This window comes from Alligator mississippiensis, chromosome 2 (genome assembly GCF_030867095.1).
Source record: "Alligator mississippiensis isolate rAllMis1 chromosome 2, rAllMis1, whole genome shotgun sequence".
Lineage (NCBI taxonomy): Eukaryota > Metazoa > Chordata > Crocodylia > Alligatoridae > Alligator > Alligator mississippiensis.
Window position 1 is genome coordinate 77,472,226 of NC_081825.1, and position 27,646 is coordinate 77,499,871.

General features: G+C 42.0%; 1 protein-coding gene across 4 annotated transcripts in view; it reads left to right on the plus strand.

Moving 5' to 3' along the window:
* Positions 1 to 27,646, plus strand: part of ASB5 (ankyrin repeat and SOCS box containing 5) — a 68,347-nt gene that overhangs the window by 3,763 nt on the left and 36,938 nt on the right. For 3 of the 4 annotated variants that reach the window (XM_019481363.1, XM_059721857.1, XM_006275365.4), the window contains 2 exons: positions 438 to 546; positions 12,681 to 12,973. In XM_019481363.1, the coding sequence (XP_019336908.1) occupies positions 12,778 to 12,973 (196 nt within the window). In that variant the 5' untranslated portion in view covers positions 438 to 546; positions 12,681 to 12,777. Of the gene's footprint in view, positions 1 to 437; positions 547 to 5,030; positions 5,073 to 12,680; positions 12,974 to 27,646 lie in introns of all 4 variants that reach the window. The other variant, XM_019481362.2, reaches the window with a different exon arrangement.

A 27,646-nucleotide genomic window follows, 5' to 3' on the forward strand; every position in this document is an offset into this window, starting at 1 on the left:
ATTCTGCCTGCTGCCAACACCCACCACCATGGGTTGGATCCGATTTCTTTGCAGTCCTGATCTGGCCCACAGGCCATAGGTCACTGACCCCTTGTCTAGAATAATTGTATTTTCACTTGACTATTCGAAAATACTATAAACAACTGTATATACCTGCCTGAGCCAATGCTGCTATAGCAGGAGTGTCAGCAGTGGGGAGCAGTACAACAGTAAAGCTGCTAAATCTTCCTTGGCAGCTTCAGGGATACAAGGAGGGCTGGAATAAAAGATATCATACCTTTCCAGCTACCACATTTGTTTCCTGCCGTCAAGAGCAGTGTTTTGGTGGTAGTGTAGACAGGACCTTAAAGTTTAAAAAAAAAAAAAAAAATCACTTGAAAACAGAATTAAAGAAAATGAAAAATGTGCTCAACTTTGATCTTTTACTTCTTTACTAGAGAGAAGCACTGAACAGCCTTTATCCCATTGAAATAAACCTGGCAAAATCCAGAAGAGGACGAAAGCATTTGAATGGCAGAAAACAAGATCAACCATGATCTTTCTATGGTTAAGTATTAAAGAATATTTCATTCTAGGCAAGTTGTTGACTGTTTTGTTATGAATGTAAAATTGTTCTGTACAATGGATTTGCAAAAAAGAATGCAAATTGTGGTGCCAAATCTTAATGTTAGAATATTGGCACCTAAACAAGACCTCCTACTTTGAGTGACTCCAATTATTTAATATAATAACTCAGACAAACATATCTGGAGAATTTTTGGAGATAAAAAAATATTTTGGAGCCCATCTTCAAGCTAGAGTAATGTGAGGTACTTAGTGCTTCTTGAAACACCCACTTATCCTGAGAGGTTGAGTAATTGGGCTAGAGGGGTGGAGAGCAGTCTGACTAAAGTGACTTGGGAGGAAGATGTTGCTCAGAGAGAATGTCCCCATGCAGAGAAGGTGCTCAGATGGTATTTCCTTTTTCTGGTTTCTTGGTCTGTACCTCTGAACTGATTCCCCTTCACTCCCTGCCTGTTGTTTGGGCAGGCTGGTTGCCAAGTAGTTTCCTCTCCTTGGGATACCTACAGATTCTTCAGTTCATAACTGCTCCTTCTCAGCCTCACTTAATTTCTCACTGAGTAGATAGAGTTAGCCATCTTAGTCTAGTCAGGCAGAAGATGGGGCAGAGTAGCGCCTTAGAGACAGACTTGTTCAGAATGCCTTAAGCTTTCATAGGCGACAACCCATTTCATCAGATGAAACTGAAGGAAACTGATTCCTGTTTCATTCAAGAAGAAATTGATTTAGTTTTGTTTTCACCTTTTGGTCTGAGTAGACACAGGGGATACACTTCTAAGCAGCTGAGGCTTGGCAAAACATTGCACCATGTTAAGTGCAGGCACTCAAATTGTTAGTACCGTTTTGATAAGTCCCTGTTTGTTAATCAGCCCTTAAATTAACTTGAGGTAGGGACCAAATGTGCCTCAGCTGCTGATAGGAGGGATGTTGAGCAGGTAGGGAAGGAGCCTGCGGGGGGGAAAAAAGTAGTTGTTCAAGAGACTTGATTTCTTTTGGAAGGATGTGGGGTTTGGTGGCACTGAAAATTGTAAGCAGTTTAGTGTGTTTAATTCTATAGGTAAATAAGTGTTAAAGTGTTAGGGTGTTTTTTTAATTATTGATTTACAGATCAACTTTCCATTTTACAATAACTACTCATTCACCACCATTGATATAATACATAGATTTGGAGATGGGGCCCCAAAAGATCTTGGCTCAGAAACTGGCTCTAAATATTTTGGAGCTAAAAGCAGCACATTCTTGGCTCTGAGCTAATTTGCTTTTGCCCATTACATGGCATACAAAGCCTTGTAAGGTAAAGTCATCTTATACATCTCTGATTTAGCTGAGACCTTCACACTTCATTGTGCTTTGCATTCCATGGCAAGAAGCCTGTGTCTCACTGATCCACCTCGCTGTGGTTTTATCTCATTCCTGAAGTCAATTCATGGTTCTCTGTCACAATGTATTTTTATGTCTCTTGTCAAAGTACCAAAGGCTTTTAACTAGAGACTGTTATCTCAGCTTGAAGAAAAGAATGCTTTGCTGCATCTGTTATGATTGGATTACTTAACTGATACCATTCTTAGTGGATGGAAAAAGACTTTTGAATATTAACAACAGCCACAGGAATCTGTGGATAGTGACCTCTGCCATATGATTTAGGCATAATCTTTTAAGTCTAGCCATTACCCTTGTAATTGGGGCCAGGAAATAAAGATAAGGCACTTACCAGCACCAATTTGATCTTTATTATAGTGTTAAAATAGACAAATTTTTTAGGAAAAATAGGGAAAATGAAGCCATCTTTTCTCTGTCTGGAAAACAAACTAGCAGAAAATTGGAGGAGGTGGATACAAAATTAGAAATGAAGAGGTGGTTCTATAGTTTGCTGGAAGCATCTGGTATTGAAGAGAAATGAGGGAGGTTGAAATCTAACGTATCTCACATGGCAGTTCTCTGTGCACAATACATTTCAATAAAATCATGAAGGGGACTGCTGCTTGCTAGACAAAAAAAAGTTGAAATGTCCATTTAGAATAAACCAGCTTCCTAAGTATTTTAAAATTCTGCTTAATAAACCAGATAAGGATTACAAATGATTACGTTAGGCTAGGAATCATTACCAAAACAGAACTGTTGCCAGAGAATTATTAAATGGAGTTACGGGCCAAGGCATTTAGAAGGTCTTCATCTCTTTTCCTATCAAATCATCTTTGCACCTGAGGTGAACCAAAGCATTATATTTGGGATCTGTCAGGATCATCATATGATGCTGATCATCATAATTTTGGAAAGAAAAAAAATCAACATCCCCATGAGAGTATTTAAAATTCTGTTGGTTGTCAAAGAAAAGAATCTTAAATTGAATTAGAATACATGTCAGATGTATATACAGACTCAGAGTATGTCTATTCCACATAACGCAGTTCAGGGCAGTGTAGAGCTATCCAAGCCAGCTTTGGTACCAGAAAGAGTGTCGCTGTGGGAGCAAAGGCAAATTACAAGGGAAATTAGCCCACAGTGTGCAATGTAAACATTCCTTCAATGACAAAGACATTTTACAATTATAGCTGCAATTATACAACCAAGAACATCTTACAGAAATGTATGCATATAATTGTTACAAGCTTGAGATTAATTATTTACTTGAAGTGCTCTGCTCAGAATGCTGCTTGGTAGGGTAGAACAGGGGTGGGCAAAATACGGTCCGCGGGCCAGATCCAGTCCATGAGGCCATTCTATCCAGGCTGCAGGGCCCCTAAAAAATTTAGAAAATTAATATTTTCTGCCTTTGGTTCCTGTAAAAAATGACAGGAACCAAGGGCAGTAGGACCCAGGGGAAGCCCGGCGGGCTTCCACAACAGCAGGGCCCACCTGGCGCCACCCCCCCCAGCTGGAAGCCCCAGCCAAGGGGAAGGGAGGACCCTGGGCATTGAAGGAGCTGGTGCTGAGCGTGGGGAAAAGCAGCCTCTCCTCCGCCCCAGGGCCGACATTTCCTACTGCCACTGCGCTGGGCTGTCCTGAGTAGGCACAGGCAGCCCCATGTGGGCTGCGAGTGGCTGCAGCATGGGGCACTGGACATGGAGCAGGTGAGGGGTCGCTTTTCTCCTGGCAAGTGGGGGGGGCCTGCGGCTGCTGCCATCAACAGGTGAGCCCGGACCCAGGCTGGCAGCAGGGCTGTGTTACAAGCTGGTGCTGAGCGTGGGGAAAAGCAGCCCCTCACTTGCCCTATGGCCAGCGCCCCACACTGTAGCCACTTGCAGCCTGCGTGGGGCTGCCTGGGCCTGCTCCAGACAGCCCCACATGGGCTGCGAGTGCCTGCAGCAGGAAGTGCTGGCCACGGGGCAGGCAAGGGGCTGCTTTTCCCCACGCTCAGCACCAGCTTCTTCCCTGCTGGTGAGCAGGGGGTCAGAGCTGTGTGCTGCCCCCTGACTGTACCGTGGGGCTGGGGGGCACTGGGTGTGACTGGGTGTGGAAGCCAGCGGGAACATGGGACCCACACTGGTGTCCCAGGGCAGGTGCCGGCGGGACCCAGAGCAGGGTGGCAGGACCGCGGGGTCCCAGTTGGCAGGGGCTCTATGGAGCTGGGCCAGCTCCCCCCTCTTCCTGCTGGTGCAGCCCGGCCTGGCTCCACAGACCCCTGCCAGCCTACACCCCGCTTTGGGCCCCACTGGTGCTGGCCCTGGGATATTGGTCCCAAGATGGTGACCGGGGAGGGGGGCACCTGTCAAGGGGCGGGGCTACCCATGCGGTCCTCGACAGCCTGCCAGAACTGGGTAAGCAGCCCTCTGCCCGAAATAATTGCCTGCACCTGGGGTAGAATATCACTGGGTTGATTGGAGACCAAGCTCTTGGTGGCTAAAAAGGAGTAACGGCTCAAAAAATATTTGAAAGTCCTGAAGATCTCATTTTAGAAATTATCTCTTTACTAATGCTCACCCATTGGTGTGTTTCCAAAGCTGTAATTAAGACTGAGATAGAAATGTTGGTCATGTGCAATTGAGCCATGTGACAGAAACTACTCAGCCCAACACTGCACAATCCATGTAGGGTTCAGAAAGTTATTGTGAAATTGCAGAAGTATTCAATAAATATGATGCAAGACCCATTATTGTTCAGCACCTATAAAGAGTGACAGTAATACTCTTTCTGAAGAGCATTTAAAGTGAATGGGTATTCTTTTATTTATCTATTTATGTTTATATGGTGCCTAATGCAGAGATCTTGAATCTTATTTAGGCCGGGGTAACAGCCATTGGCCCCACAGGCAGGATCTGACAATTTGGCCAAGTGGGCTACCAGACACTAGGGAGGGTGTCCAAGGAGGGGCATGGTCTATCACAGAATTCACGGCCCTTCAACCCTGCTGGACATAGTCATTGGTGGCAGGAGGGTGTGTGAATGTAATGCTGACACAGGTCTGTTTGCTGTTGCCACCTGGCTTGCCACCACAGCTGGTATACTCACTGTAGCCACTGGCCCCACAGGTCTGACTCAAGAGGAGCTCCGTGGTCTGGATCTGGCCTGGGGTAAGTATGATACCTGTGATTTAGGTCATTGAGTACTACCATAATGCAGGTAAATAGAACTCTACTCAGTGTTTAAACATTGATCTGTTTGAGTAAATTTAAATTACCTGCTGTTTGAGTAAAATTAAATTACCTAATTTTATGACAGATTGAAAGAACAATCCAAGGGGTGACTAACAGGAAAAGTCCAATCGTAAAATGATAAAGTCCCGATCAACTTACGAGGTCCCTTTCAGCCCTAATGTCTATGAAATCTATGAAAATCATGGCATTAAAGGTGCTCTAGAATGCAGAGGGTGAATACCACCACTACTGACTCTCCATTTTCCCCTGTTCTCACCTTGGCTTGCCAGTGGTGACCAAGGGCCCCAAATCTGGCAGTGTCCAAGGAGTGGCAGTGGGATTCACCCCTTAAGTTCTGGAGCCATGCCAACTGGCCCTGCAGGCCATGTGCAGCCTACAGGCCACAGCTTGGATCACCTTGGTTTAAGCCATAGCTACCCTATATAGTACTTTCCTATAAACCAGAGTGCTCAATCCCCAGCCTGCAAGCCAGATCCAGCCAATGGTTCCATGTTATCTGGCCCGTGGGACTTCCCATGGGTCCAGAAATTTGGTGTCAGGGAAGTGGTGACACTGCTCCCCCACCACCAAATTTCTGGACCCTTGGAGATCCCCAGGCCCTGTGTTCTTGATCAGGTGCCCAATACCAGTATGCAGGGCCAGGCAGGGGCAGCATCAGGCCACAATGCCCAATTCTGGTACCTGGGGGCCTGCCTAGGAGGGGGTAGCACCAGACCCCTGGGACCTGATTTTGGTATGCAGTGCCAGGCACCCAGGACCCAATCCTTGTGGGAGGGAGTGACAGCAGTCCCTCAAGGATAAATCCTAGTGCCCAGGGGTGGGAGGGGACAGTGCCAGGTCCCCAGGAACTAGTCCTGGCATGCAGGGGTGGAACGGGGTGGTGCTGGGCCCCAGGGCCCAATCCTGATGTGCAGGGCTCAATCTGGCCCATGGACCATTCTCACCCTATTCATTTGGCCCAGGGGGCCAAAAGGGTGAGCAGCAGCGCTATAAACTATTTGTCCTTTCTGAAACAATTTTCAGTCATACCTACTCACAAAAAATCCCCAAATGCTTAACAGATGTGTTAATATCCACTGTTTAAGAATGGCTTGGTAGACCTAAGTATGGTGTAGTTTGAATGCTTATCCTAAACTTTTTCAGTCCCAGTGTGCATGCCTGCTATTTGAAATGGTTCTTGTCCCCTCATGCATGAGTTCACCCATGACATTTTCTAAGAATGCCCAACTTCTGGGAACTGTACTGGGACAACTTCCCGGAGAGCACTGAGTCTGAGATGGTTTGGGATAGTACTTGGGCCAGAACTACAATGTTTCTCAGTATAAATTAGAGTGGATGATGCAGATACAGTTAACCCCTGGTTTATGCCAGTACAAACCATTCAATTACAACTGGTTCAGTTCCCTAGTATAGACAGAAATTCAGCACTAATGATATAAGATGTTATGAATGATTAGATTGAGTTGTTAAATAGACCAAACTTATTCATATGACAGTGCTGCTGATAGCAGGGATTGCCTGATATTAGACTTGCAGTTGTGGTGGAATCTATCACTAATGTGACAGGCAGCTGTTCAGTGGTCAAAATGTGAAGTGATACATCCTTAAAAATACTGTGAAGTGTGTGTGTGTGTTTTAAAATTTGAAGATGTTTGGCATCTAGAACTTGATAGCCACTAAAACAATTGAGTACATTATGATTTCAAAATGAGAGGAGATTTTTAATACCTTCTGGGAATAACAATGGATATCTAGATCCTTCCTGAAAATAACTGTATTAATTGGGGATCTGGATTTGTTAGTCAAAACCATGAATTTTGTTTTTTGTTTTTAGTTATATACACAAGTGAACATCGGTATCTTAAAACTAACAAATTAGCAACAGTTTTTATACTGGCAGGAACTGTATGAAGTCACATTTTGAAAGAAAGAATTTCATCTGAACAAACTAGTTGGATGGTCAGTGTAATTAATGTGGAGGCTTGTGACGTGAAACAACTTCTTTATTACATACAGAAGCTTATATACAATTATTTATAGTAAGAGGAAACATGGTTGGCCTACTGCTGTTCTGCTACCCAGAAGTGCCTGCTGGTTTTACCAGACTGTCTCCTGGGAGATCACACTCCCTGGACACTGTGTCCAAGATAGCATACTCTGTGTTATAGTCAGGAGCATGTCCAAACTATGACATCATTAGAAACCAGTCTAAAAGACTATAGTAAGGGGTGTAATGTTGGAGATGATTTGTGCTGCCCAGCTGCATTGTTTGGGTAACTATTGAATTGACATAATATTAAGACGTGTAGGAAAGAAAGTGAGCTGTAACGGATTGTTCACTAGTGTAAAGGCCCCATGGTCAAATTTAGCTGTTCTGTTTTTTTTTTTTCCAGTGCTGGATGTACATATAATAGTCCTTTTGTTCTACTGGCGGCCTAATTCCCCAAGTTTTTGTTTTTTGAGTATACATTTGTCATATGCTATAAATCTGTAGAACTGTTAAACCTGTTGAAATGTATGGAGTAACAATACAATTTAAATCTCAGCCAAACTATACCTTAAGGGAAAAATGCTAAATATGAAATAGTAAAGGCAATATGGGAAATGCTTCATGTTTCTGACATTTTCAAAACAAAATAGACATTCCCCTGTGGGGCCCCTCTTCCAGAATAGCTCTTAAACACACTTAAAGAGTTAAATACCTGCTTGAATACTTTAACACGGGGATTATTTCTTGACTTTCAGTCTAAGAGCACATGAGCAATTTTGGCAATTTTTGCTTGATTTGCTTAGTGTCAACAACATACGTTGTGCTATACAGGCACAGAGTTTAAAAGAAAAACAAAACAAAAAGTATCGTAATCCCAATGTAGTTGAGTGAGAGAAAAGAAAAGATGCAAATTTAGAAAAGGGAATAATAAGACTAGCATATGAAAGTGTTGTTGTGTTTGTATTACTATAAAAGCATACATATGTTTAAAAAGTTAAGGGAACAGTTAATATTTAACACCAGAAAAAGACATACGGGACTATTTAACAATCTATAACAAAAAAGGTCCCTAGAATCAATGATATGGCAAAACTTACAATTACCTACCAAAATAAGTATGATGTGTGCTACCAGTTGTCACATCCCACATAGCTGATGAATACAAATCACTAGTCAAAGCTAATATTTCATTTTGAGTTAGAAAATGGTCCTTTGTTAAGTTGAGGCTCTCAGCATCTCATAGGATTTGGTCTTCCTCAAGTAACAAAACCAAAAAAGAGGTAAAATCTGTGAAGGATAGGAAAAGTATCCTTGCACTTGCTTTCATCTTTCTAAAAGGTCTTCTCACCTCATAATTGCTCTCCTAATCTCTATTCTTCTTTGTTCCTACCCTCCCTATATAACAATCCCACCAATTTCAATCTCAGTGTTCACATCAGTACTTCTTCTGCCATGCTGCTTGGGCACCAGGGCAGGGAAGTGCTTAAAGCAGTGGAAAGTCCTGGTGCCTGCACCACAGCAAATGCCAGAAGCATAGAGGGGTAGTTATAGGGACAATTCTGCATAGCTCCAGCAGCTGTGGGATGGACACTGTCAGTTGTTCTGTGCAGATGGAGAATGTTCAGTGCAACTGGAACATGTTCGGTCCAGTTGGCATGTAGGTGTTGTATGGGGGGGGCACATGTTTAATTCAGACAGTCTTTGGAGAATTACGTGGCCACCTTGTAATAAAACCTCCATTGAGCATGTGTGAAATGCACTTTCAGAGGCTTATAAATTATTCTAGATTTGTAGATAATTTATAGTTTGGGATGGATTTTTATTAGACATGAGAGACATCCAATCTTCCCTCTACAGCAGGGGTGGACAATTATTTGGCTGAAGGGCCATTTAGGGAGTTGGGTGAGTGGTTATGGGCCAGATCAGTACCCTCCTCCCTCTCTCCACCCCACAACAGCTCACCAAAACTCCGTAAGTGGTAGATTACTAGACCTGGGAGCAGATCACGGCTCTGGCCTGGGCCCGGCCTTGCACTGTCACTGCCCTGCAATCCCAGCCCTGGTCCACCCTCCTGTCCCACTCCCAGTCACCACTCCTTGCCCATCTGTGGCCCCATCTCTGGCCAGCTGAGTGCACCCTGCCTGCATAGGTCCTGGGCTGGTCTCTGTGGTGACCCCGCCTGTCTGCCTGCTCACAGTTCTGACTCCCACAGTAGTGGGTATGGAGCAGACAGACGGCATGGAGCCGAGTCCAGCAGGGGTGGTGAGGCAGACAGCAGCATTCAGAAGGAGCCGCTGCTGCTGGAGCTGACAGAAAGAGGAGTCCAGCTGCTGCGCCTCTCCAGCTGTGCTGCGTGCCCGGGGCAGTGAGACCAGCCTCATACAGCATGGCCTGGTCTGCCCCTTGGGTCTGTGTTGGGCAGATCTGAGGAATCTGCCACTGGCCAGATAAAATCCCTTGGCAGGCTGGATGTAGCCTATGGGCTGTATTTTGCCCATCCCCATTTTACAGTATGGAAGTTCTATAGTTCAGTGAAACAGTGGTCAGAATTTTTTACCACGAGGAAAACAATTCTAAAATTGCTGCTGTTTTTTTGGTCAGCAGAAACATGAATGGAAAATTTCAGTGTAACAGTTATGTTTGGGTAAAGCTATCAGCGATTGAAAACAGGGCCTACAAAAGAAGGATCAACTAATAGATGTCACTACTACCTCCATCTACAATTAGTAGTTATTGGGTTGTTGTTTATCTAATAATCTACTGTTGTAGGGTTGAAAATTTGGGAGAAGTGTAGATGTTGAAGTGTGCGTATTCCTGGGAACTTTATGATATTAAGTGAAACCTCTGCAAAAAGAAAGTTACCTTTTTTATAAGATAATTCATCATTTTGAATGGTAAGTTAGCAAAGCAGAAATGAATTGGATCACCAAAGAATTCTGTGTACTAATTACTTGAATGAGTTAATGCTATCTGATAAGAGGCAGACAACCTACACCCCTGCTTTCTGATAATGCTTTTCTGATCATGAAAAGGTGATAAGAATAATATGAAATATCAAATACTGGATGTGTCACTAAGGAAAATATCATTTCTGTTCATTAATGATTGAAACGGAAATTGGCAATACATGCTAGGAACATAATGCACTTTTATCCCTACGGAAAACATGCCACGTCAGTTTAGTGTCAGATAACAATATGCTAAATATAAAGTAGGATTTTCATTTGGCAGTTTCTTAAATACTCACCCCTACCTCTAGCCTAAGTATTAGGAAGGTAGTATTTATCCTAGCTAGTTGTTCAAAGGAAATTTATGAAAAAACTGAGGCTTTCTCAGAATAATATAAATTACTGTAAAAATATATTACTTGTACATTGAATTTTTCCTGTGATTTTTGCATATATTCAAATCACTTCAGAGGAAACAAATAAAATTATGCTTTTCTCAAGATAAAAAACTAAATAAAATTTAGTTGATCATTAGGAAAGAGCTTGATATTTATTTTTAAATAGACATCCCCCCTTAACACAAAGTCCCCCTCTACATGATACAGGTATCACACAATTAACTGGTAAATTCTGCAATTACCTTAAGACCAGCTACACATGCAATGTACTTATCACACGATAAAAAGCTCCAGCCAGCTATTAAGGTAAACCTTGAAAATGTATACTAACTTTATAGCTGTTAGTTATTGAGCTTTTTAATTTGCATATGTAGCAGGGTCTCCCCTCAGCTGGAAGTCCCATCAGCTAACAGGGTTCCTAGCTGCAGGGGTGCACCATGCCAGTATGAAACCCCTGGGCCTGGGGGGATTGCAGCATTTGCACTGTCCAAGTCTTGAGGATGCATGAAACCCCCAGGCCCACACACACAGCCGGGACTGAGAGTCCCCACACCTGATGGATCTTTTGGTCCTGGCTGCATTTGGCCCCTATGATCTCAAGCCCCCTCAGCAAAGGAGGCTGTGGGAGCCTGCTTCTTGCCAATGCAAGGAGAGCCTGATCTCCCCCTACACTGACAATAAGGCGCGATTGGATCTAATGCATGATCCCACAATTTCACCTTTACTGACACGTGTAGAGGGGGCCAAAAAGATGAGTCAGGGAGCTGAATGATATAAGATTAACAATTTTTCCATATTTTTTTTAGAAATAGGAATTCAAATCTATTTGGAATCATAAGTGGAAAAGCTTGACAATTTTGACTCCGAGCCTGATCCAAAGTTTATTAATGTCAGTTTAAGTTATTCCACTGAGCTCTAAGAGCCTTTAGATCATGTTCAACCCCTAGTGGACATTTGCGAATATTCTAAATTCATACAAAATTCTATATTGTTTGTCTTTGTTAAACTAACTAGTAGGGAAAAAAGATGTTTGGTTTAAGATTAAAGTGGTGTACATTTGGGTACATCACCAAACCACAGTTGAATTAATTTCTTTTTACTTCAAAAGATATATCAAGAAAGTAGAATAATATCATCTGATATTCTGTCCTGGCCTGTTATTTTTGGGGTTGTCTCTCACTTAAAAGGATTGTGCTCTATTGGCTGCTCTTTAGTTTATATCAGTTTGTGAACCATGCACTTACTCATGAGCAGTTACTCACAGTAATGGAATTACTTGTGAATAACTGCTGATCGTTGTAATTGGTTTACAGTAGATGAGCAAATCAGTTCCCTCTGAAGATACTGAGAATTTCACATTCCAATATCCAAAACTGGGCAAGCAAAACTGGCAAGTAAACCTTGCCATATCGTAGCTACAAGGTAACATGACACAGCAGAATAAATTTGCATCATAAAGGTATTAAAGATTTTTCCTTCTTATATGTTTACCATTGTTTTTTCGTTGTAATTTTAAATATTCTGAGCGGCAGATCTTCACTAAAAAAATGACATGGGATTTGCTTTTGTTAGCTGTTTGATATTATTCCAGATAACAATTATGTAAACCATGCTGATAACCACTATTCCATTCATCCCTGAATTAGAGAGAGACTTAAAACTGGCATGTCCCAAGTTTGCCCAAATTTGTTTTTCAAGAGCTATAGCAAGATTGCTGTGTTTAAGGAAAAATGCTTTAGTGCTTGGGCCCTTCATATGTTAGCAAATCTAAAATGACAGTTTAAAAAGAGATCTTACATAAATAAACAAATATACCCAAGTAGCAGGGAGAACATACCTCAGGAAAGAAATCATTTCACTTTCATACATATAAACAGCTGTTTTTTGTTAGCAGCAGTGAGCGGAATAAAATATTTTTACAATGATACTTTCAGTGGCATCTTTTTAAATGATTAAAAATAGAAAGAAGACGACAAAATAAAAATACCACTGTGAAATTAAACAGACCTTTTAAAAGGAAGAATTTTATAATCTAGAACCTTGGAAATTGTGGTAGTGGACAGCCTGCTCCAGTTGAATATCATCAGACCAGCAGGAGCTGTAGTGAACTCAATACTATGTACAGTATAAATAATCCTCATATTTTGAGCACCAGGCATCATGACCAGCTGATATTTTTTTTCCGCAGGACCAGCTGTTCCTGAGAATGCCTGGCTGGAGCCATATGATCTTATCAGAGCATTTGAAAGCAGTACCGAAGTGCTGACAAAGAGTCTGCTGCAGCAATGACCGTCATAGAGGAAAGTCGTCCCTTTGCCCAGCAACTATCCAATGTATACTTTACTATACTTTCACTTTTTTGTTTTAAACTTTTTGTTAAAATCAGCCTTGCCATACTAAGTCATTTCTACATTGTAAAAGGGAACCGTAAGGAGGCAGCAAGGATAGCTGCTGAGTTTTATGGAGTTCCTCAAGGGCAAGGTATGTTTGTACTTGTTATCTTAGTTTATCACTGCTGTTTAAATAGCTAATTTATTGCAGTTAACTGTTTATCTGTTAGCAGGATCCATTTTAAACTTCTTATAAGTCAAATGGTATGTCATTTTTGTTGTTATTTTTGGTTTTTCAGTATAAGGTATCTGATATCAAAGCAAGAACAATTTGCTTATATTGGGCCAATTTCTGCCATTCTACTTAGTGGTTCTTTGAGTAGACATTTTCTCTATGAGTAGCTTTTCCATATATGCAGAAGGATGGTAGAGTCTAGTCTATGATGGGCTATAAAATCTGCTTGTTAGAATTTTTGTTTAGTTTATAACAAAAAACTCATCCAAAGGAGAATTTCAGGTAAAAATATAAGACAATATAATTTCTTAAGTGTAGGTTAATAGGAGGTACTGTGTAACATTTAAATTATACTAAGTACTGTTTGTGACTCCTGTAGTTAAGATTGCTAATACTTTCCATTCTAAGACCCCGTTTCTAGTTGCTTATAATGTTGCCAGTCTTTAGCTAGTTAGGGTGAAGTGTTCTGTGCCAAGCATATAATTTGGGCTGAAATTTTTAGAACATATTAGGAAGACAAATCATGCATTTTAGAGAATAATTTTAGAGAAAAACGTGTTGTTTTTCTCAACATGTTTTCCTCTATTTTTTCAGTATTTTTCTGAATCTTACAACTGTTTCTTTGAGAAGATGTAAGCTCTCCAGGACTGGGTGAAGGGACTTGAAAATTTGCAAGGATGATACCCTCATGGCAGTGCATTTTGCCATCCTTGTAGAAATTCACCCTAAATTTTAAGCCTCTGAACATTACACTATGTACTTGCTCAAATAGAAAACTGGTGGAATAATTGTTTGAAGAGTTCATCTTTACAGAGCAAGTGCACAAGGTTATTTTTTACTTTCTAATCACACTGCACATGCATTATTCCCATGCTTGTAAGGATGCGCTGAGCATGCTAGTCTGGGACCACTGGTATGAACTTTTCTCAGAGCCTGGGACCACTGTGGAATTGGACAATGTAACCAAAAACAAGAGGATGCTCTCCTTTTTATTGTAATGACCCCAATACTCATAACTACAGTACTATGGAAGGGAGGAAGTAGGCTGTTTTGGATACAGAAGGGCAAGGAGTAGAAGTGGGGAAAAACAGCTTTCAGGGATTTCAGAAATTTGTGTATTCCAAACTGGGATGAAACAGACTTTTTGTAGCTAACCAAAAAAGAGAGAGACTCTCACTCCAAAATGGGTAATAGACCTATTTTGTTCAAAATAGGACATAGTCCACTTGACAACCTGCCTTCCCAGACAGGGAAATAATGTCAATTAAGGGGCTGCCCTAAGGGCGGGGGTACCCCAGGACGTTCTGGCACTGAGTCAGGATGCTGTAGCTTTGGGTCTGTCTAGTCTAGAATAGACAGAACCCATATCTCCTAGTAACCTAATCTCCAAGCTACCAGGTCTTCTGGGTGGGTTTATTTTGATCTCTTCAGTTGAAACTGTTCTACTTCCATACATAAAATAATACACTTTTCAGGAGTAGAAAGGAAGATGGCAGAGGAAAAGAAGTAAGCTGTTGCTCAGTGGTTAGACCATTCACCTAGAATGTGTGACAGTCTAGTTCAACGCCCTAATCCCAAATGTGATGAAATATAGATTATTTGAACCTGTTTCTCACATGGCAAGCTTCCCCTAATGGCAAGCTCTTGGATATTCTGGTGTAGTGTCTTGTTTTCCTAGCAGAATTTTTGTTATGGAGCCACAATGCCTTACTCGAGGATAATTTTATCAAACTCGGCATGTTGAGTAAGATTTGGGTGGCAAAAACAGCATTTGCAATGAAAACTGTTTTTGGTAGAAATTCCTAGCAAGTTCTAGAGAGGAGCTTGTGAGGAAGACCAAGACAGGAGTTGGGTAAGGGAAGAGGATTGGAATAGGGTTAGAGGGAACAAAGGTAAAAGGAATCAGATTTGGTACAGGTTGAAGGGGGATTCAACCTTGAAAACACACACCACTATGGTATCTGGCACTGAACTCAGGAGTTCTGAGTCTCAGCATTCCCTTGTTATCATCAAACATCTGTGAAACCCACTTACAAAATGTGTGTCTAAAAAAATTCTAATAGTACCATTACAGAAGTTACTGTTGATTAAAAAAAATAATAATAATAATTCTGTCAGACATAGTAGCAGAGGTCTGTGTGGATCTAAGGGTACCAATACTGTTGGTGAGGGTGAGTGGGGTCTAGGTGGTCCCATATGATAGAATTTGTGTTATGTTTACTCTTTTAAAAATACTTTTTAAAGAGACTGTACACTAAATAGCTGCATTAAAATTCATTTAAACCAGATTTTTTCACAGATGATTATCAATGTTTTCTTATTTTTGAATGCCCAAGTAACAGTACTTGGAGCCAGATTTGCAGGCCATTTACTTGTCAATGGGAAATCTGCTCAGAACATAAAGTGCTATGAATTGTTATACATCAGATAAAATCAGATGCCTAACCTGACTAGTAAATACTATCCTAACTGCTGGCCATTCAAATCAGGCACCCAAAATCCATGGGCATCTTTAATTTTAATCCTTTTGTCCTTTCTTCTTAATTTGTAGAAGAGTGATAATGATCCCTTCTTAACTAACCGTGGCCATGTACAGACCATCCATTGTGCTGAGAGAAGTGGGATTCTTTAAGAGATTTCTTGTGGAAGAGAATTGGCTCTTCTGCAAGAGGTTAGATGTAGTACCTGTGTGTACACACATTAATTTCTATCGGAGGAAATTTATTCCAGTAGAAAAATAGCCCAGCCAGGGGGCACTCTCTGGGCCACCCTTGCCCTTAGGGGAGCCTATCACTTGATAGCCTGCCCTCTCCCCTGCTTAGGAAAGGGTCCGTCTGAAAAGCAGCAGCTGCCACACAGCCCTGGAAGGGTTCTTGCCCTAGAAGAATGCCCCCCATCCCATCCTTCCAATCAGCTAATTGGCAGAATGGAGACATACTTCCATGGTTGGGAACCTTCCCTGTTTTCTCCTGCAGGAGAATAGCCCTGCTTCTTGCATCCTGCAGGCTGACCTGTAGCAAGGCTCCTGGAGTCCTGCAGTAGGGGCATGGCAGTCTCCCCTGCTCCTCGCAGCTCCAGGCTGACCCAAAGCAGTACAGAGCACGTGGGAGGAAGGGAAGAGGATTTCATTATGGTGGTTAGGCACAGTGGTCTTCCTTATGCCAGAAGCTGCACTGGGGAAAGCTGAATGCCTGGCTCCCAGCCCCACTGGTCGAATGACGGGGGCAGCAGGTTAAAAGCTGAAGGAGTCAGGAACTGGGTATGCAGAGGTTTTCCTCAGCTTGGCTCTTGATTCCCAGTTTCCCCTTGCCACCCTGCTGAGCAGTGGGGCAGCAATTTAAAAGCTGGTGCTGAGAGCCCTGCCTTTAAATCTCTACCATGGCACTCAACTTCATGGTGGGATAGCAAGGGGGAGACAGGAGTCAGGTTGGGAAGACGTTTCCAGAGCCTGCTCGTGGCTGCCAGCTCTTACATTGATGCCCTGAGCCTCAGCCAGGTGGTAGGGATGGCAAGAGAAAGGCAGTAGGCATCAGCAAAGCCCCTTGCCTATTACCAAAACCAGGGACTGCATGGTTTTAGGAAGAAGCAGGGAGTTATGACTCCTTGTCATCTCCCCATCTACAGCAGGAGGGGAGCAACTGGCCCTCCAGCCTTCTTAAGGCTGGGGTGAATGCTTAGGATTATACTATATATCTACCCAGTCAGCAAACGTTCCCATAGTGCACTGAGCGGCAGAAGAATCCTGTGAAAAAATAGCGTGTGATCATCTAATTAAAGACTCGCAAAATATATATGTACAATAGATACATTTAAGTTTGCCCAAACAATCTTGTTTGTGGTATTTCCTGACTTCTGAGTGCCTATCTTTATAACCCTAATGTTCTATGAATACAGTTTTTGTTTGTATATTATATATTTACCACCTGTATATTATATATTTACCACTGTAGTAGAACATCTTACAGAGTTTTACTTATACTATTATTCTTATGGACTGTTTCTGGGCTATATCAATTCTCTCCAGAAATATAACTAGCATGCAAAACTTTGAATTAAATTTTTAAGTACCGTATTACTACTACTAACAGAAAGAGTTAGTTGGTTTTAAAATATTGAAACTCCCTATTGCTGGAATTTCCTTTTTTGCACACTTTTTAAATACATCCTCATTTTTTCCACACTGGTCACCCCTAAAATTGAAGTATTGCATGGCATTTCAATAATAGATATGAGAGAGGGGTCTGAGCCACAATGCTTTCCTAAAGAGTTTGGTATATTAGGTACTTTGCACTAATAGTAATTACATTTTGAAGAATTGTAAAAGAAAATGTGGTTATCTTATCTTAATCTATCCGTCTTATACCTTTACTCATCACCAGGTTGGTCGTCCATGTAAAATCAAGAGCAGTAACAAAGCTCCACATATTACTGATTACTATTCAGTTTGCAGTCCACTATAGATTCATAGATGTTTGGGTTGGAAGGGACCTCACTAAATTGAGTCCGACACCCTGCCATGGGCAGAAAGAGCACTGGGGTCAGATGACCCCAGCCAGGTGTATGTCTAGCCTCCTCTTAAAGACCCCCAAGGTAAGGGAGAGCACCATCTCCCTTGGAAGCCCATTCCAGATTCTGGCAACCCTTACTGTAAATAAGTTTTTGCTGATGTCTAATCTAAATCTGCTCTCCTTCATGTGGCTTTTGTTCCTAGTTACTACAAGGGGTGCCCTGGTAAAAAAGAGCATCTCCTATTCCTTGCTGCCCCCTCCCCCTACCCCCTGATAAATTTGTAGGCAGCCACAAGAACACTTCTCAGCCTTCTCTTGCAGGGGCTGAAGAGATCCAGGTCCCTCAATCTCTCCTTGTAGGGTTTTGCCTTCAAGCCCCTAACCATATGAGTGGCCCTCCTCTGAACCCTCTTAAAGTTGTCCACAACCCTCTTGAAGTGTGGTGCCCAAAACTGGATGCAGTACTCCAATTATGGCCTGACCAGTGCTGCATAGAGGGGAAGTATCACCTTCCTGGACCTGTTTGTCATTCACCTGCTAATGCATGATAAAGCACAGTTAGCTTTACTGAACATTTCGTCACATTGACGACTCATGTTCATCTTGGTGTCAGCAATGACTCCGAGATCCCTTTCCGTTGCTGTACTGCTGAGAGGGTCCTCCCCCAACCTGTAAGTGTGTTGGTGATTCCTTCTCCCTAGGTGCAGCACTTTGCACTTGCCTTTGTTGAACTGCATCCTGTAAGCACCACATCCTCTTCTGAAGTACTTTGACTTACACAAAATAGTGAATAAACGGCTATTTCATTTTTTCTTCCTTCATGTAGTTCTTTGCACTTGTCTTTAGTGAATTTCATCTACCTTAATTTCTACCATTTCTGTACTTTTTCAAGATCATCTTAAATTTGAATCCCATGTTTCAAAGCACTTGTAATCCCTCCCTGGTTGATGTATATTCTCTATTTCACCATCCAAGTTGTTAATGAAAATGTTGCATAGTACTGGACTCAGAACAGACCTCTATAGTCTGTTTAAAGTGCGCTAGGTAATGTCTTAAAATAAATCAACAGAACCTAGTCCTTTTCCCTGGTGAAGTCAATGGTAAGAATTCCATTTTAAAAAAAAGACTTCAATGAGGAAAGGATCAGTTCTATTATAAAGTTCCTATTAACTAACTTATTTTTAACTTTGGCAGTGATCTTGTAAACACTTACTCATATGCTTAACTTTATACACATAGTTGTCCCATTGAACTTGATAGGGCTAATCACTATTGCATAGCTAAGAGCTTGTGGTTTGTAGAGGCAAGGCAGGTAGGTTTCATTACACTATGTTGCCTGACATTTCTTCTTCCTTGTACTGAAGTGGTTAGCAGAAAAAGTTCAGAAGTCTCATTGCAGTTAAAAGGAAGAAAACTTAAAATGCATGCGTGCATGCATGCATGTACACACACACACATGTACGTTTATTCCACCTTAAAATCCCAGGCTCTAGAAACTGAAAAATGGAACCACATTTAAATATAAAATATTCACCAAGAGTTTTATCCTAATTAGGTGTCCTGGAATGACAAAAGCAAAGATTCTTTTTAATGAAATATCCTAAAAGTCATGGATTTGTCAAGAAGTAGTCATGTACATGCCCATCATCTTATGTCTGGATGCTTTTGTCACTTTGGCCTATGCAGCTAAGCAGAATTTAGGTCATGGCAGGATTGTTTTTTTTAACAGGAAAACAGGTTCTCCAAGCATGGTGTATTCATTGATGTTTTTGTTTTGTACAATGAATACCCACACAATTCTCTTTCCCTGACCATAGTGGAAACAAACAGTAGCAAACCTTTTTCCCTGCTTGTAGTTTCTCAGACTGCCTGTCCAATCCGTTCTGTGCCAAAAGGAGCTTTGTCTGTCTGGTTCATTTTAGGGCTAAATAACTGCATCTCTTCCTGTCTGATGGCTCTCTCGCTCTCTTTTTTCCTCCTGTTTTATTTTGTCATTAATAATTGCAGAGCTTGCCAATCAGTCTACTAACTCCTTTAATCAGGATACCTATTAATCTACCCATTTTAGGGTGAGATTACACATTACAGTTAGAGCATGTTAAGAGCACATCAGACTTCAAGGATCATACATTTAGGCCCATTAACAAGTACTGATTGTCCTCTAGGCTCTAGGTACCTTAATGTTACACCACTTCTGGCATGGATTATCTTTGAGCTGTTCTGTCTAGCTCAAGTTAAGTTAACTTTTGGGTGTTCACCTGAGATAAAACCACCACTTTGTAGTCCTCCTACTGGTATCCCAGGAGGCACTGTTTCCAGGTGGACTAGCTAACACCCAAGACTCTATGGCCCTGGACTGACAGCTGGGAACAGCTGGGCCACAGGTGAGTGGAGAGGAAGGGAAAAGGAGTAAAGTGGGGTAGGGAAGCCAGGGGAAGGGGGACATGGGAAAGATGGAATGGAGGTCAGGAGTGGAAGGGGAAAGAGGGAGGAGGCAGGGGGGAGAGTGGGTGAGCAGAGAGCTGTTGGGCTGCTGCCATCTGAATCACCCCCACAACCCCTGAATCATCGTTTCCACCTTCAAATTTCCCCCTGCAGCCCTATCAGCTCCTTTACCCTCAGATCACTACCCTGTTGCCCTGATCAGCCAGACAGTAGAAGAGGTAGCAATGGGGGTGTTCCCCTTCCTTACCTGCTCCTGGGGTCTCTGCAGACTATGGCCCCTATGCACACACAGATCCAGCCCCTTCTGAGCCCAGCAACAGAAGGGGGCGAGGGGCTTCCGGGTAGCTGTGGGGCCTGGCAGGGGCTGGATCTGGGTGCACAGGAGCCATGGTCTGCAGAGACCTCGGGCTGCAGGGAGCCTGGGAGCAGGCAGAGAAGGGGAATCCCTCCACCACTGCTGTTGCTCTTGGGCTGATTGGGGTGGCAGGCCTGATGGAGGAGTGGACGGGTGATCTGGGAGTGATGGGGTGCACTGGGGTGATCCTTCCCAGCCTAAATTGTGGCTAGAGAGCTGGCAAGTGGGGTAGGCTTGGAGCTGACTTGGAGACCCTAGCCATGCTGAGCAGTGCATGGGTCTGAGCAATGCACATTAGAGAGGATATTAACCCTTAACATATGACTGATCCATAGTACCTGTTAATCTGAACACAAACTAACATTCCTTAGAATTAGCACCTGATAACTCTAAGATAATTTCACCAGTATCTCTTTATAGAAAGGTTTTTAATTGCTCCTTCCAAAGGAGGCAAATTCATATGTTTAAACTAGGCCTGTGACATAAGAACTGCCATACTGGGTAAGACCAGTGGTCCGTGTAGCCCAGTATCTACAGTATCTAGTCATTATCTGCATTTAAGAGGTCCTGTGCAACGGCAGTCCCTACCCACCAGTATCTCCCAGCCCTGCAGAGCTTGTTATGGGCCCCTGCCTCAGCAAGCACCATGGTACCCTGCATCATACCACCTCAGCTGGCTAGGGGATACCTGCCTGTCTGCTTCCAAACATCCCAGCCCTGCCAGCTCTCCATGCTTATGCTCCACATGCTCCAACATCCTGTCATATTGCATCCTGCCTGGATATAAAATAGTGGGACATCCTTGGCAAGGTTGAAGGTCCCTGGTGGGCCAGCCTGTATTCTGTCCTAATCCCATGAGGCACTGGGGATTTAGGCTAGTAGCTCCTGTATGGAGCCGTCCCCATGGGTGTGTATCTGGTGCACTTCACAGGCATCCCCAAAACCTGCCTCTTCTCTCAATAGAGGGAGACCCTGGCACACATCTGCCTTGAATGCACCAGGCTGCAGCCCCGGCATTACCTCCTCAGGAACCTCTTCTTGGATCTACTTCTTCCCTCACATTTTCTTTTATGTATTCCCCATCCATGGCCCCACTGAGTCCCAGGACCCCCTCCTTACTCTGACCAAATTCACCATCTACCAGACCAGGTAGCAGGCCCTCTGTTCCTTGCCTGATTTGCTGCTTTGCTTTCTGCCTCCTGCCCTGCCAATGCTGTCCCCTCCCTGCTCTCCTGCATGCCACACACACAGCCTGCCTGTACCACTTGTGCCCTGCTTGAGAGGGACTGTCTTTGGTTTAGAGATGCCAGAGGATTATCTTTGATCAAAGATTCAATTGATGGCAGCTTGATAACATTATACTTCTGCTTCAATATTGTTTTTCTAGAAATTAGTTAACAGTATGAACCCTTTAATTTTCACTATACTTTTTCTGTGATTACATTAACAGCATAGTATGTTTTTGTCCCCTCATCCATTACATAAAATAGGGCTGTCCAATCAGTGGCCTGGTGGGTGCATATAGCCCCTAAGGGGTTAATTTGTTGCTCCGAGGTTCCTACCCAATCATTGTTGCTCTCAGTGCTCTGTCTGCAGCAGCTGGGATCTCCAGGGCCCCCCTCCCTTCTCTGGCTCCACTTCCTGCCCCTCCCCAGAGCGCAGTGCAGTGAAGCATGGTGCAGATGATGTGGCACGGTGCAGTGGGGGAGCCTGTGACTGGATAGCTGAAAGTGAGGCTGGGATGTCCACACGGCAAGCTGCTGTGGGGGGAGGGGAGGCTTGTGCTTGTACATGTGCAGCATGCAGCCTGCGCTGATGCAACCCAGGGTTTACATGGGCCCCAACCACTTAGAAGCTGGATTAGTTGGAAAAATGTTGGAAAACTACTACACTTGAATTATTAACCATTTCCCTGCTAATTATCAAAAAGAAAAGAGAGTAATAAGGTTTTCATTACAATAATGTAGGTTGCATTATGAAAAATAGAAACAGGAAAAATGTAAGTTGTGGCTGAATGTAAATACACTAATTTGCCGAGTACTGGTTAGCCAGGTAGCCTCCGTTTAAAAAAAAAAAAAAAAAAAAAAAAAAAAAGGAAGGTCTTGACCAGAAATTGACCATAGAAGGTCACAACTTTGCACTTTTCGAGACTTCTTGTGATTTTGCTGAAGGATACAAGAGCTACTGATGCTCCATTCCATTGCACTATGCACTGTCCAAATATATAGTAACACACAATTCTTTCCTGAGGACCTCATAATCTAAGAATATAGCAACAAATGACAAGTGAAGAGAAGTAAAACATGCAATTGATGTTTGTTTCAAGTGAAATTTGGGACCTATGCCAAGTGATCATGTCACTAACCCTCTTAAAATCGTCACTAGCACAGTCATAAAATTGAGGGACAGGTCCAGAAGTTTCTTGCATTAATCTCCAAGTTCTCTTAGGAAGTAGAGAGGTATGGAAAAGGCTTCCTTCTTCCTTTATAACTCTGATATGTCAATTTTTTTCCATTTCTGTATTGGCATGAAACCAAGACTTTAAAAAAATACTTACAAACTATGAGACCCAGAGACCCCTGCACTGCTTGTAGTTTGGTGGTCAGGCTCTTCCTTGAAATATTGGAGACCTGGCCTGAAGTCCTTGTTATGCCTGATTCAGACCAGAGACTTGAACCTGGAACTCCAGATCAAAAAAGAATGCTCTGACCATCAGACAATTGGCTATTCTGAATTAGAGCTTTCTCAGTTTCTCCTTTTGGACCTGTTCAATTGTGTTTGAATAATTAAATGTTAATTGTATCAACTGGTTCTATAGTTGAAGACTTAGGACCCTCATGAGGGTCATGGGAGATCCAGGTTCAAGTCCTTATCCAAGGTATAGTTAATTATTCATACAATGTAAAACACTTTCAACAGGAACAATTTTAGGAAACACCCAGTTAAGACAAGCCAATAGCTTGGTGAGATCTCTTAGTGGGGTGCATACCCCTTCATGTACCCACTCTCTTTTTCATCATAAGGGATATATTATACGTAAATTATTTAGTTTTAACAAATCAGCATTTTCTGGTTAAAATATTTTGCTGAAAAAATCCCAAGCAAGTCTATTGGAAAAGTTTCCTACGCACTACAGATTATAATGGATACATTTCTATATTGAATGAAGAGGTGAAAAAATACAACTATCAAAAACATTAGTTGGAACATACATTGTATTTGTCACATCTTGGCAATAATGTATATTGCCCTGTAAGGTACGCAAATGCTAGGGAAAGGCATGCAGGGAAAAATTAAGAGTTTAGGGTACATCTACATGTTCATTAATGTACTTTTGGTAATACACATTAAATCTAGTACCTCTGGGCACTTTTACACGTACTCTGGGGGTGGGGGGTGACACTTTAATTAGAGCAACTCCAAGAGCCACTGTAAAGCACTGCCGCATCTCCTGTATCAGCATCCTTGTGCTTAAAAATGGTAGTGGGGGTGCCTGAACTAAAGCTTCTTTGACAAGATTTAGTTCAAGTGCCCCTTCCGCCATTTTTAAGCATGGGGATGCTCATACACAAGACACAGGAGGCTGCTGGAACACAGCAATTGCCATGCTCCAGCAGATTCAATTAATCCAATGTGTTATAGTAGCCTCTGCGCTTGCATATAGGCGCCCTCCATTGTAAGGTAATAGAAAAAGGTATATTCACCTATTGTACTGCACATTAGCTATAGAGCATGGTTTTTTTTGGAATGCTTTAATGCACATTAAAATAGGCTAATGCACATTAAAGCACACCTGCAGATGTGCCCTTAGACTTTTACTTTAAATGTACAGGCTTTTAGATGTTTGCTTTTTAAATATCTGCCAAGTACTAACAAACTTAAATTAACATCTGACAAGTGTTATTTTGGTATAAATGTACTTCTTTCAGGACATCTTATTATTACTTTCACCATTGAAAGTCCAAGGGGAAAGGACCAATTGTGGCATTTGGCTCCTTTTCTAGTTCAGTCTTGGACCTTTGGCATAAAATGGAGCAGTATCAGGGCTTTTCTAGTCTGTGACAGCAGCACAGAGTGACCTTACAGCAATAAAATGACAAGGTTGCTGCCAGGGGTCAACTGGGGAAGAATGAGCCTAGGTGGTGCTAACCATTCCAGACTTTGCCCCACAAATATATAAAAAAGGGTTCTACTGGTTTCTGTGGGGTTGGCACCCACTCAGTGGGTTGACATGCATCAGGTAAATCATGGCAAAAGGTGTTAACCTATTCCTATATCAGGGGAAAATTTACTACCATCTTAGGGTTGGCTAAAATATTTCAGCTACATGTAATTTAGTATCAAGCTTTTTTTCTGCTCATGACAAATCCTGAGATAAGTGTAGTTCACACTTTTCACATCTATTATTTCAGCATTCTGCAAGCTCAAACAGATATTTCTGCAGCAGCTGGACACAGCTTGTTTTTTCAAGGTTTTCTTTATAGACATAGCACTTGATATATTATTTTTTAAATACAATATAAGCTGGAGGAAAGGAAGGTAGAATGCTTTCACTGTTTCTGTCTCCCCAGACTCAGTTGTGTAAATAAAATGGGGGAAGTGACTGGGACAGCCGCCCTGGGTGTTGCCTTTGTAGGAGGTGCAAAAAATAGCTGTGATCACAGTGGCAGCTGACCATGCCACTGTGATCAGCACCACAGCAGCTGGCACTGCCCTGGCCATTGCATAGCTGCCCCAGGCACAAAACTGCTTGGCTGCACCTCTGCTCAGACTACTTTGAATGCAGACTTTGGTAGATGGTGGAGTCAATTTTAAGTCTTATTATAGAGGTGTGACTTGGAGCTCCACAGGTGGGTTGGGTTTGTGCGTAAAGCATGATTCAATTGTTCTGTTACATACGAATCGTATATCACCTCCTCTCCCAAACAATAATGAATCTTTAAGATACTATATAAGTATTGGTGTCATGGTATTCATTATTTACAGAGTTAATTAATTCATTTGAATTTTGATGAAAGGATTGGGCCTAATAATGGTAGTTGTGCTTGGAAGTAGCATAGCTCACTGCTAAAGGGAGATGCTGCAGGATTTTTTTTAACTGCTTTCTCAGATGACAACAGACTATGTCATTTAATCAGAATACATATAAGATAAACCAGGAACTGTCAAAGCAATATTAAAATAGCATCTATAAATTATTTGAAAGTCTTCAGTGACTATGAATTCAGCTTTGTGATGTACTTGTGAGGGCTAGAAGGATCTAGTCTTACAACACAGGAGAGATATATCAGAACTGCAGCTGCAAATGTGAGTAATAGCAGAAGATTTACCTGTAAATACAGGTAATAGTACAGAGCTTTTTCCTTAGAGAAGGTCTGTACTTTTTCCTATGGGTCCTTAGTTTCCCTTTTGGAGTTTAGTTTGTATATCCAAACTCCTAAACACGAGGAAAAAAAATCAAGGTTTAGCTTTAAAAGATGTACAGTCTCCACAGGGATAGATCTGGGATTTTGAAAAGCAGGATACAGATGGTGTGGCACATCACTGGTTAAAATTAGCACAACACATACTTATTTTCAGTTAAAGAGAAACTAGAAGCTTTACTAATATACTAGGAGCCCAGTGTTACATTATTCAGTTTAAGATTAAAGCTAAAGCAAATGAAACTTTATTTTGCACTAATTTGCTAGATTACATATGAAATTTAAAAAACACAAACGAGGTGAAAAATAGTCAAAAGATATTGTTTCATTAGTCATGTAACCATTATAGTTATGTGTATGTATCTTGTTCACTTTCATAAAACAAAATCTATTCTTCCTAACTGTGTTGACAGTGTATACAGGCAGCCCTCAGACTTATGACATAATTGGTTCCTGAAAACTGCATCTTAAATTGAACATTGTAACTCGGAACCGATTTTCCCATAGGAAACAATATTATAAATGGGGATTGGTTCCTGAACCAAGGCCTGATACCCTATTTTCACCAAAAATAACCCAGAATTTTGTACTCAATCAATTATAGATGAGTAATATAGCTACATTAATGTATTCATATTGTAAATAGCAATCATATTGATTTGGAAGGACTTCTTTGAGTTGACTTTACTGGACTTTTTGAAGGGCTCTTGGCTGGAGTCTTCTCAGGAGTCTTAGCTGTAGGTTTTTCTGCAGTCTTGTCTCCTTTCTTAAAGAAAGTGTCCAAGGAAATTTGGACAGACATTCTTCAGGGAGATGAGTGACGCAGCAGACTTGCTTGCTGGCGTGGCATGGCATCGAATCAAGCATTGTAAAGTCAAAACTGATGTCAGAAAGTTGAAACAGGGTATCAACTTATAAACATTGTAAGTGTGAAACATTGTAAGTTGAGAACTGCCTGAACTTCAGTGTCAATCATTTCCACACTTGAGTTAATGTTACCACACTGAGTTAAGGTTTTTAGCTGGGGATAAAAACAGTCTGCAGACCTGTGAAATGGAAGAGAAACATTACCAGGAATGGCTAACAACCAGAAGAACTACAGAAGAAAGGATAGCTTGAGTAGTGGAATATCAAGACCATTATAAAAGAAAGGATCATTAACACCTATGAAGTGAAGATAGTAGCAGGAATCAAGTAGATTATAATAAGTCATGAAGTCAATAGACTCCCTCACTGCTGCCTGAATAGAAATGCTTCCACCCTTCCCAGGCAGTTGGTTTTAAAGTTTGGATGGAGCAGGAATCAAAGAGGGGTGCAACTGAATTTGCTACCCCTGAATCTCCTGTATCTCAAGGTATACATTAAAATGCTCAGATCTCTTTAGGCATACTGTTTATCCTAATATCCTGTTGTTTCACCTTCCTCTGCAGTGGGGTGCATGTTCCTCTTCATGGGATCTCTTGATTGTACTTTAATAAACAGCAGCACACTGATTGTACTCTCATTCCTCTGCTTTACCTGTGACAAGTTAGGATGTTCTTGGTCTTTTGGGGGATGTGCCTGTTAGTTGTGCAATTTAGTGCAGTTTTAAGAATAGGCTAGACTGGGGCTAGATCTGGTATTCAGCAGCAGGGGGTTTACCTGTGTTGTGTTACAGCTATTTATCCAGATGGTCAAGAGTTTCACTTGTGCCTCATTATGGCTGGGCAGCAGGGAGAGGCAGCAGTGGCCACGAGGTCCTAATGCATTCTTACCTCAGACCCAACCTACATCATTTCATCCCACTCTTGGAAAACATTGCCAACCTCTGGGTTGGACAAAAATTTGTCTAGGATGGTTTAGATAGGGATGATCCTGT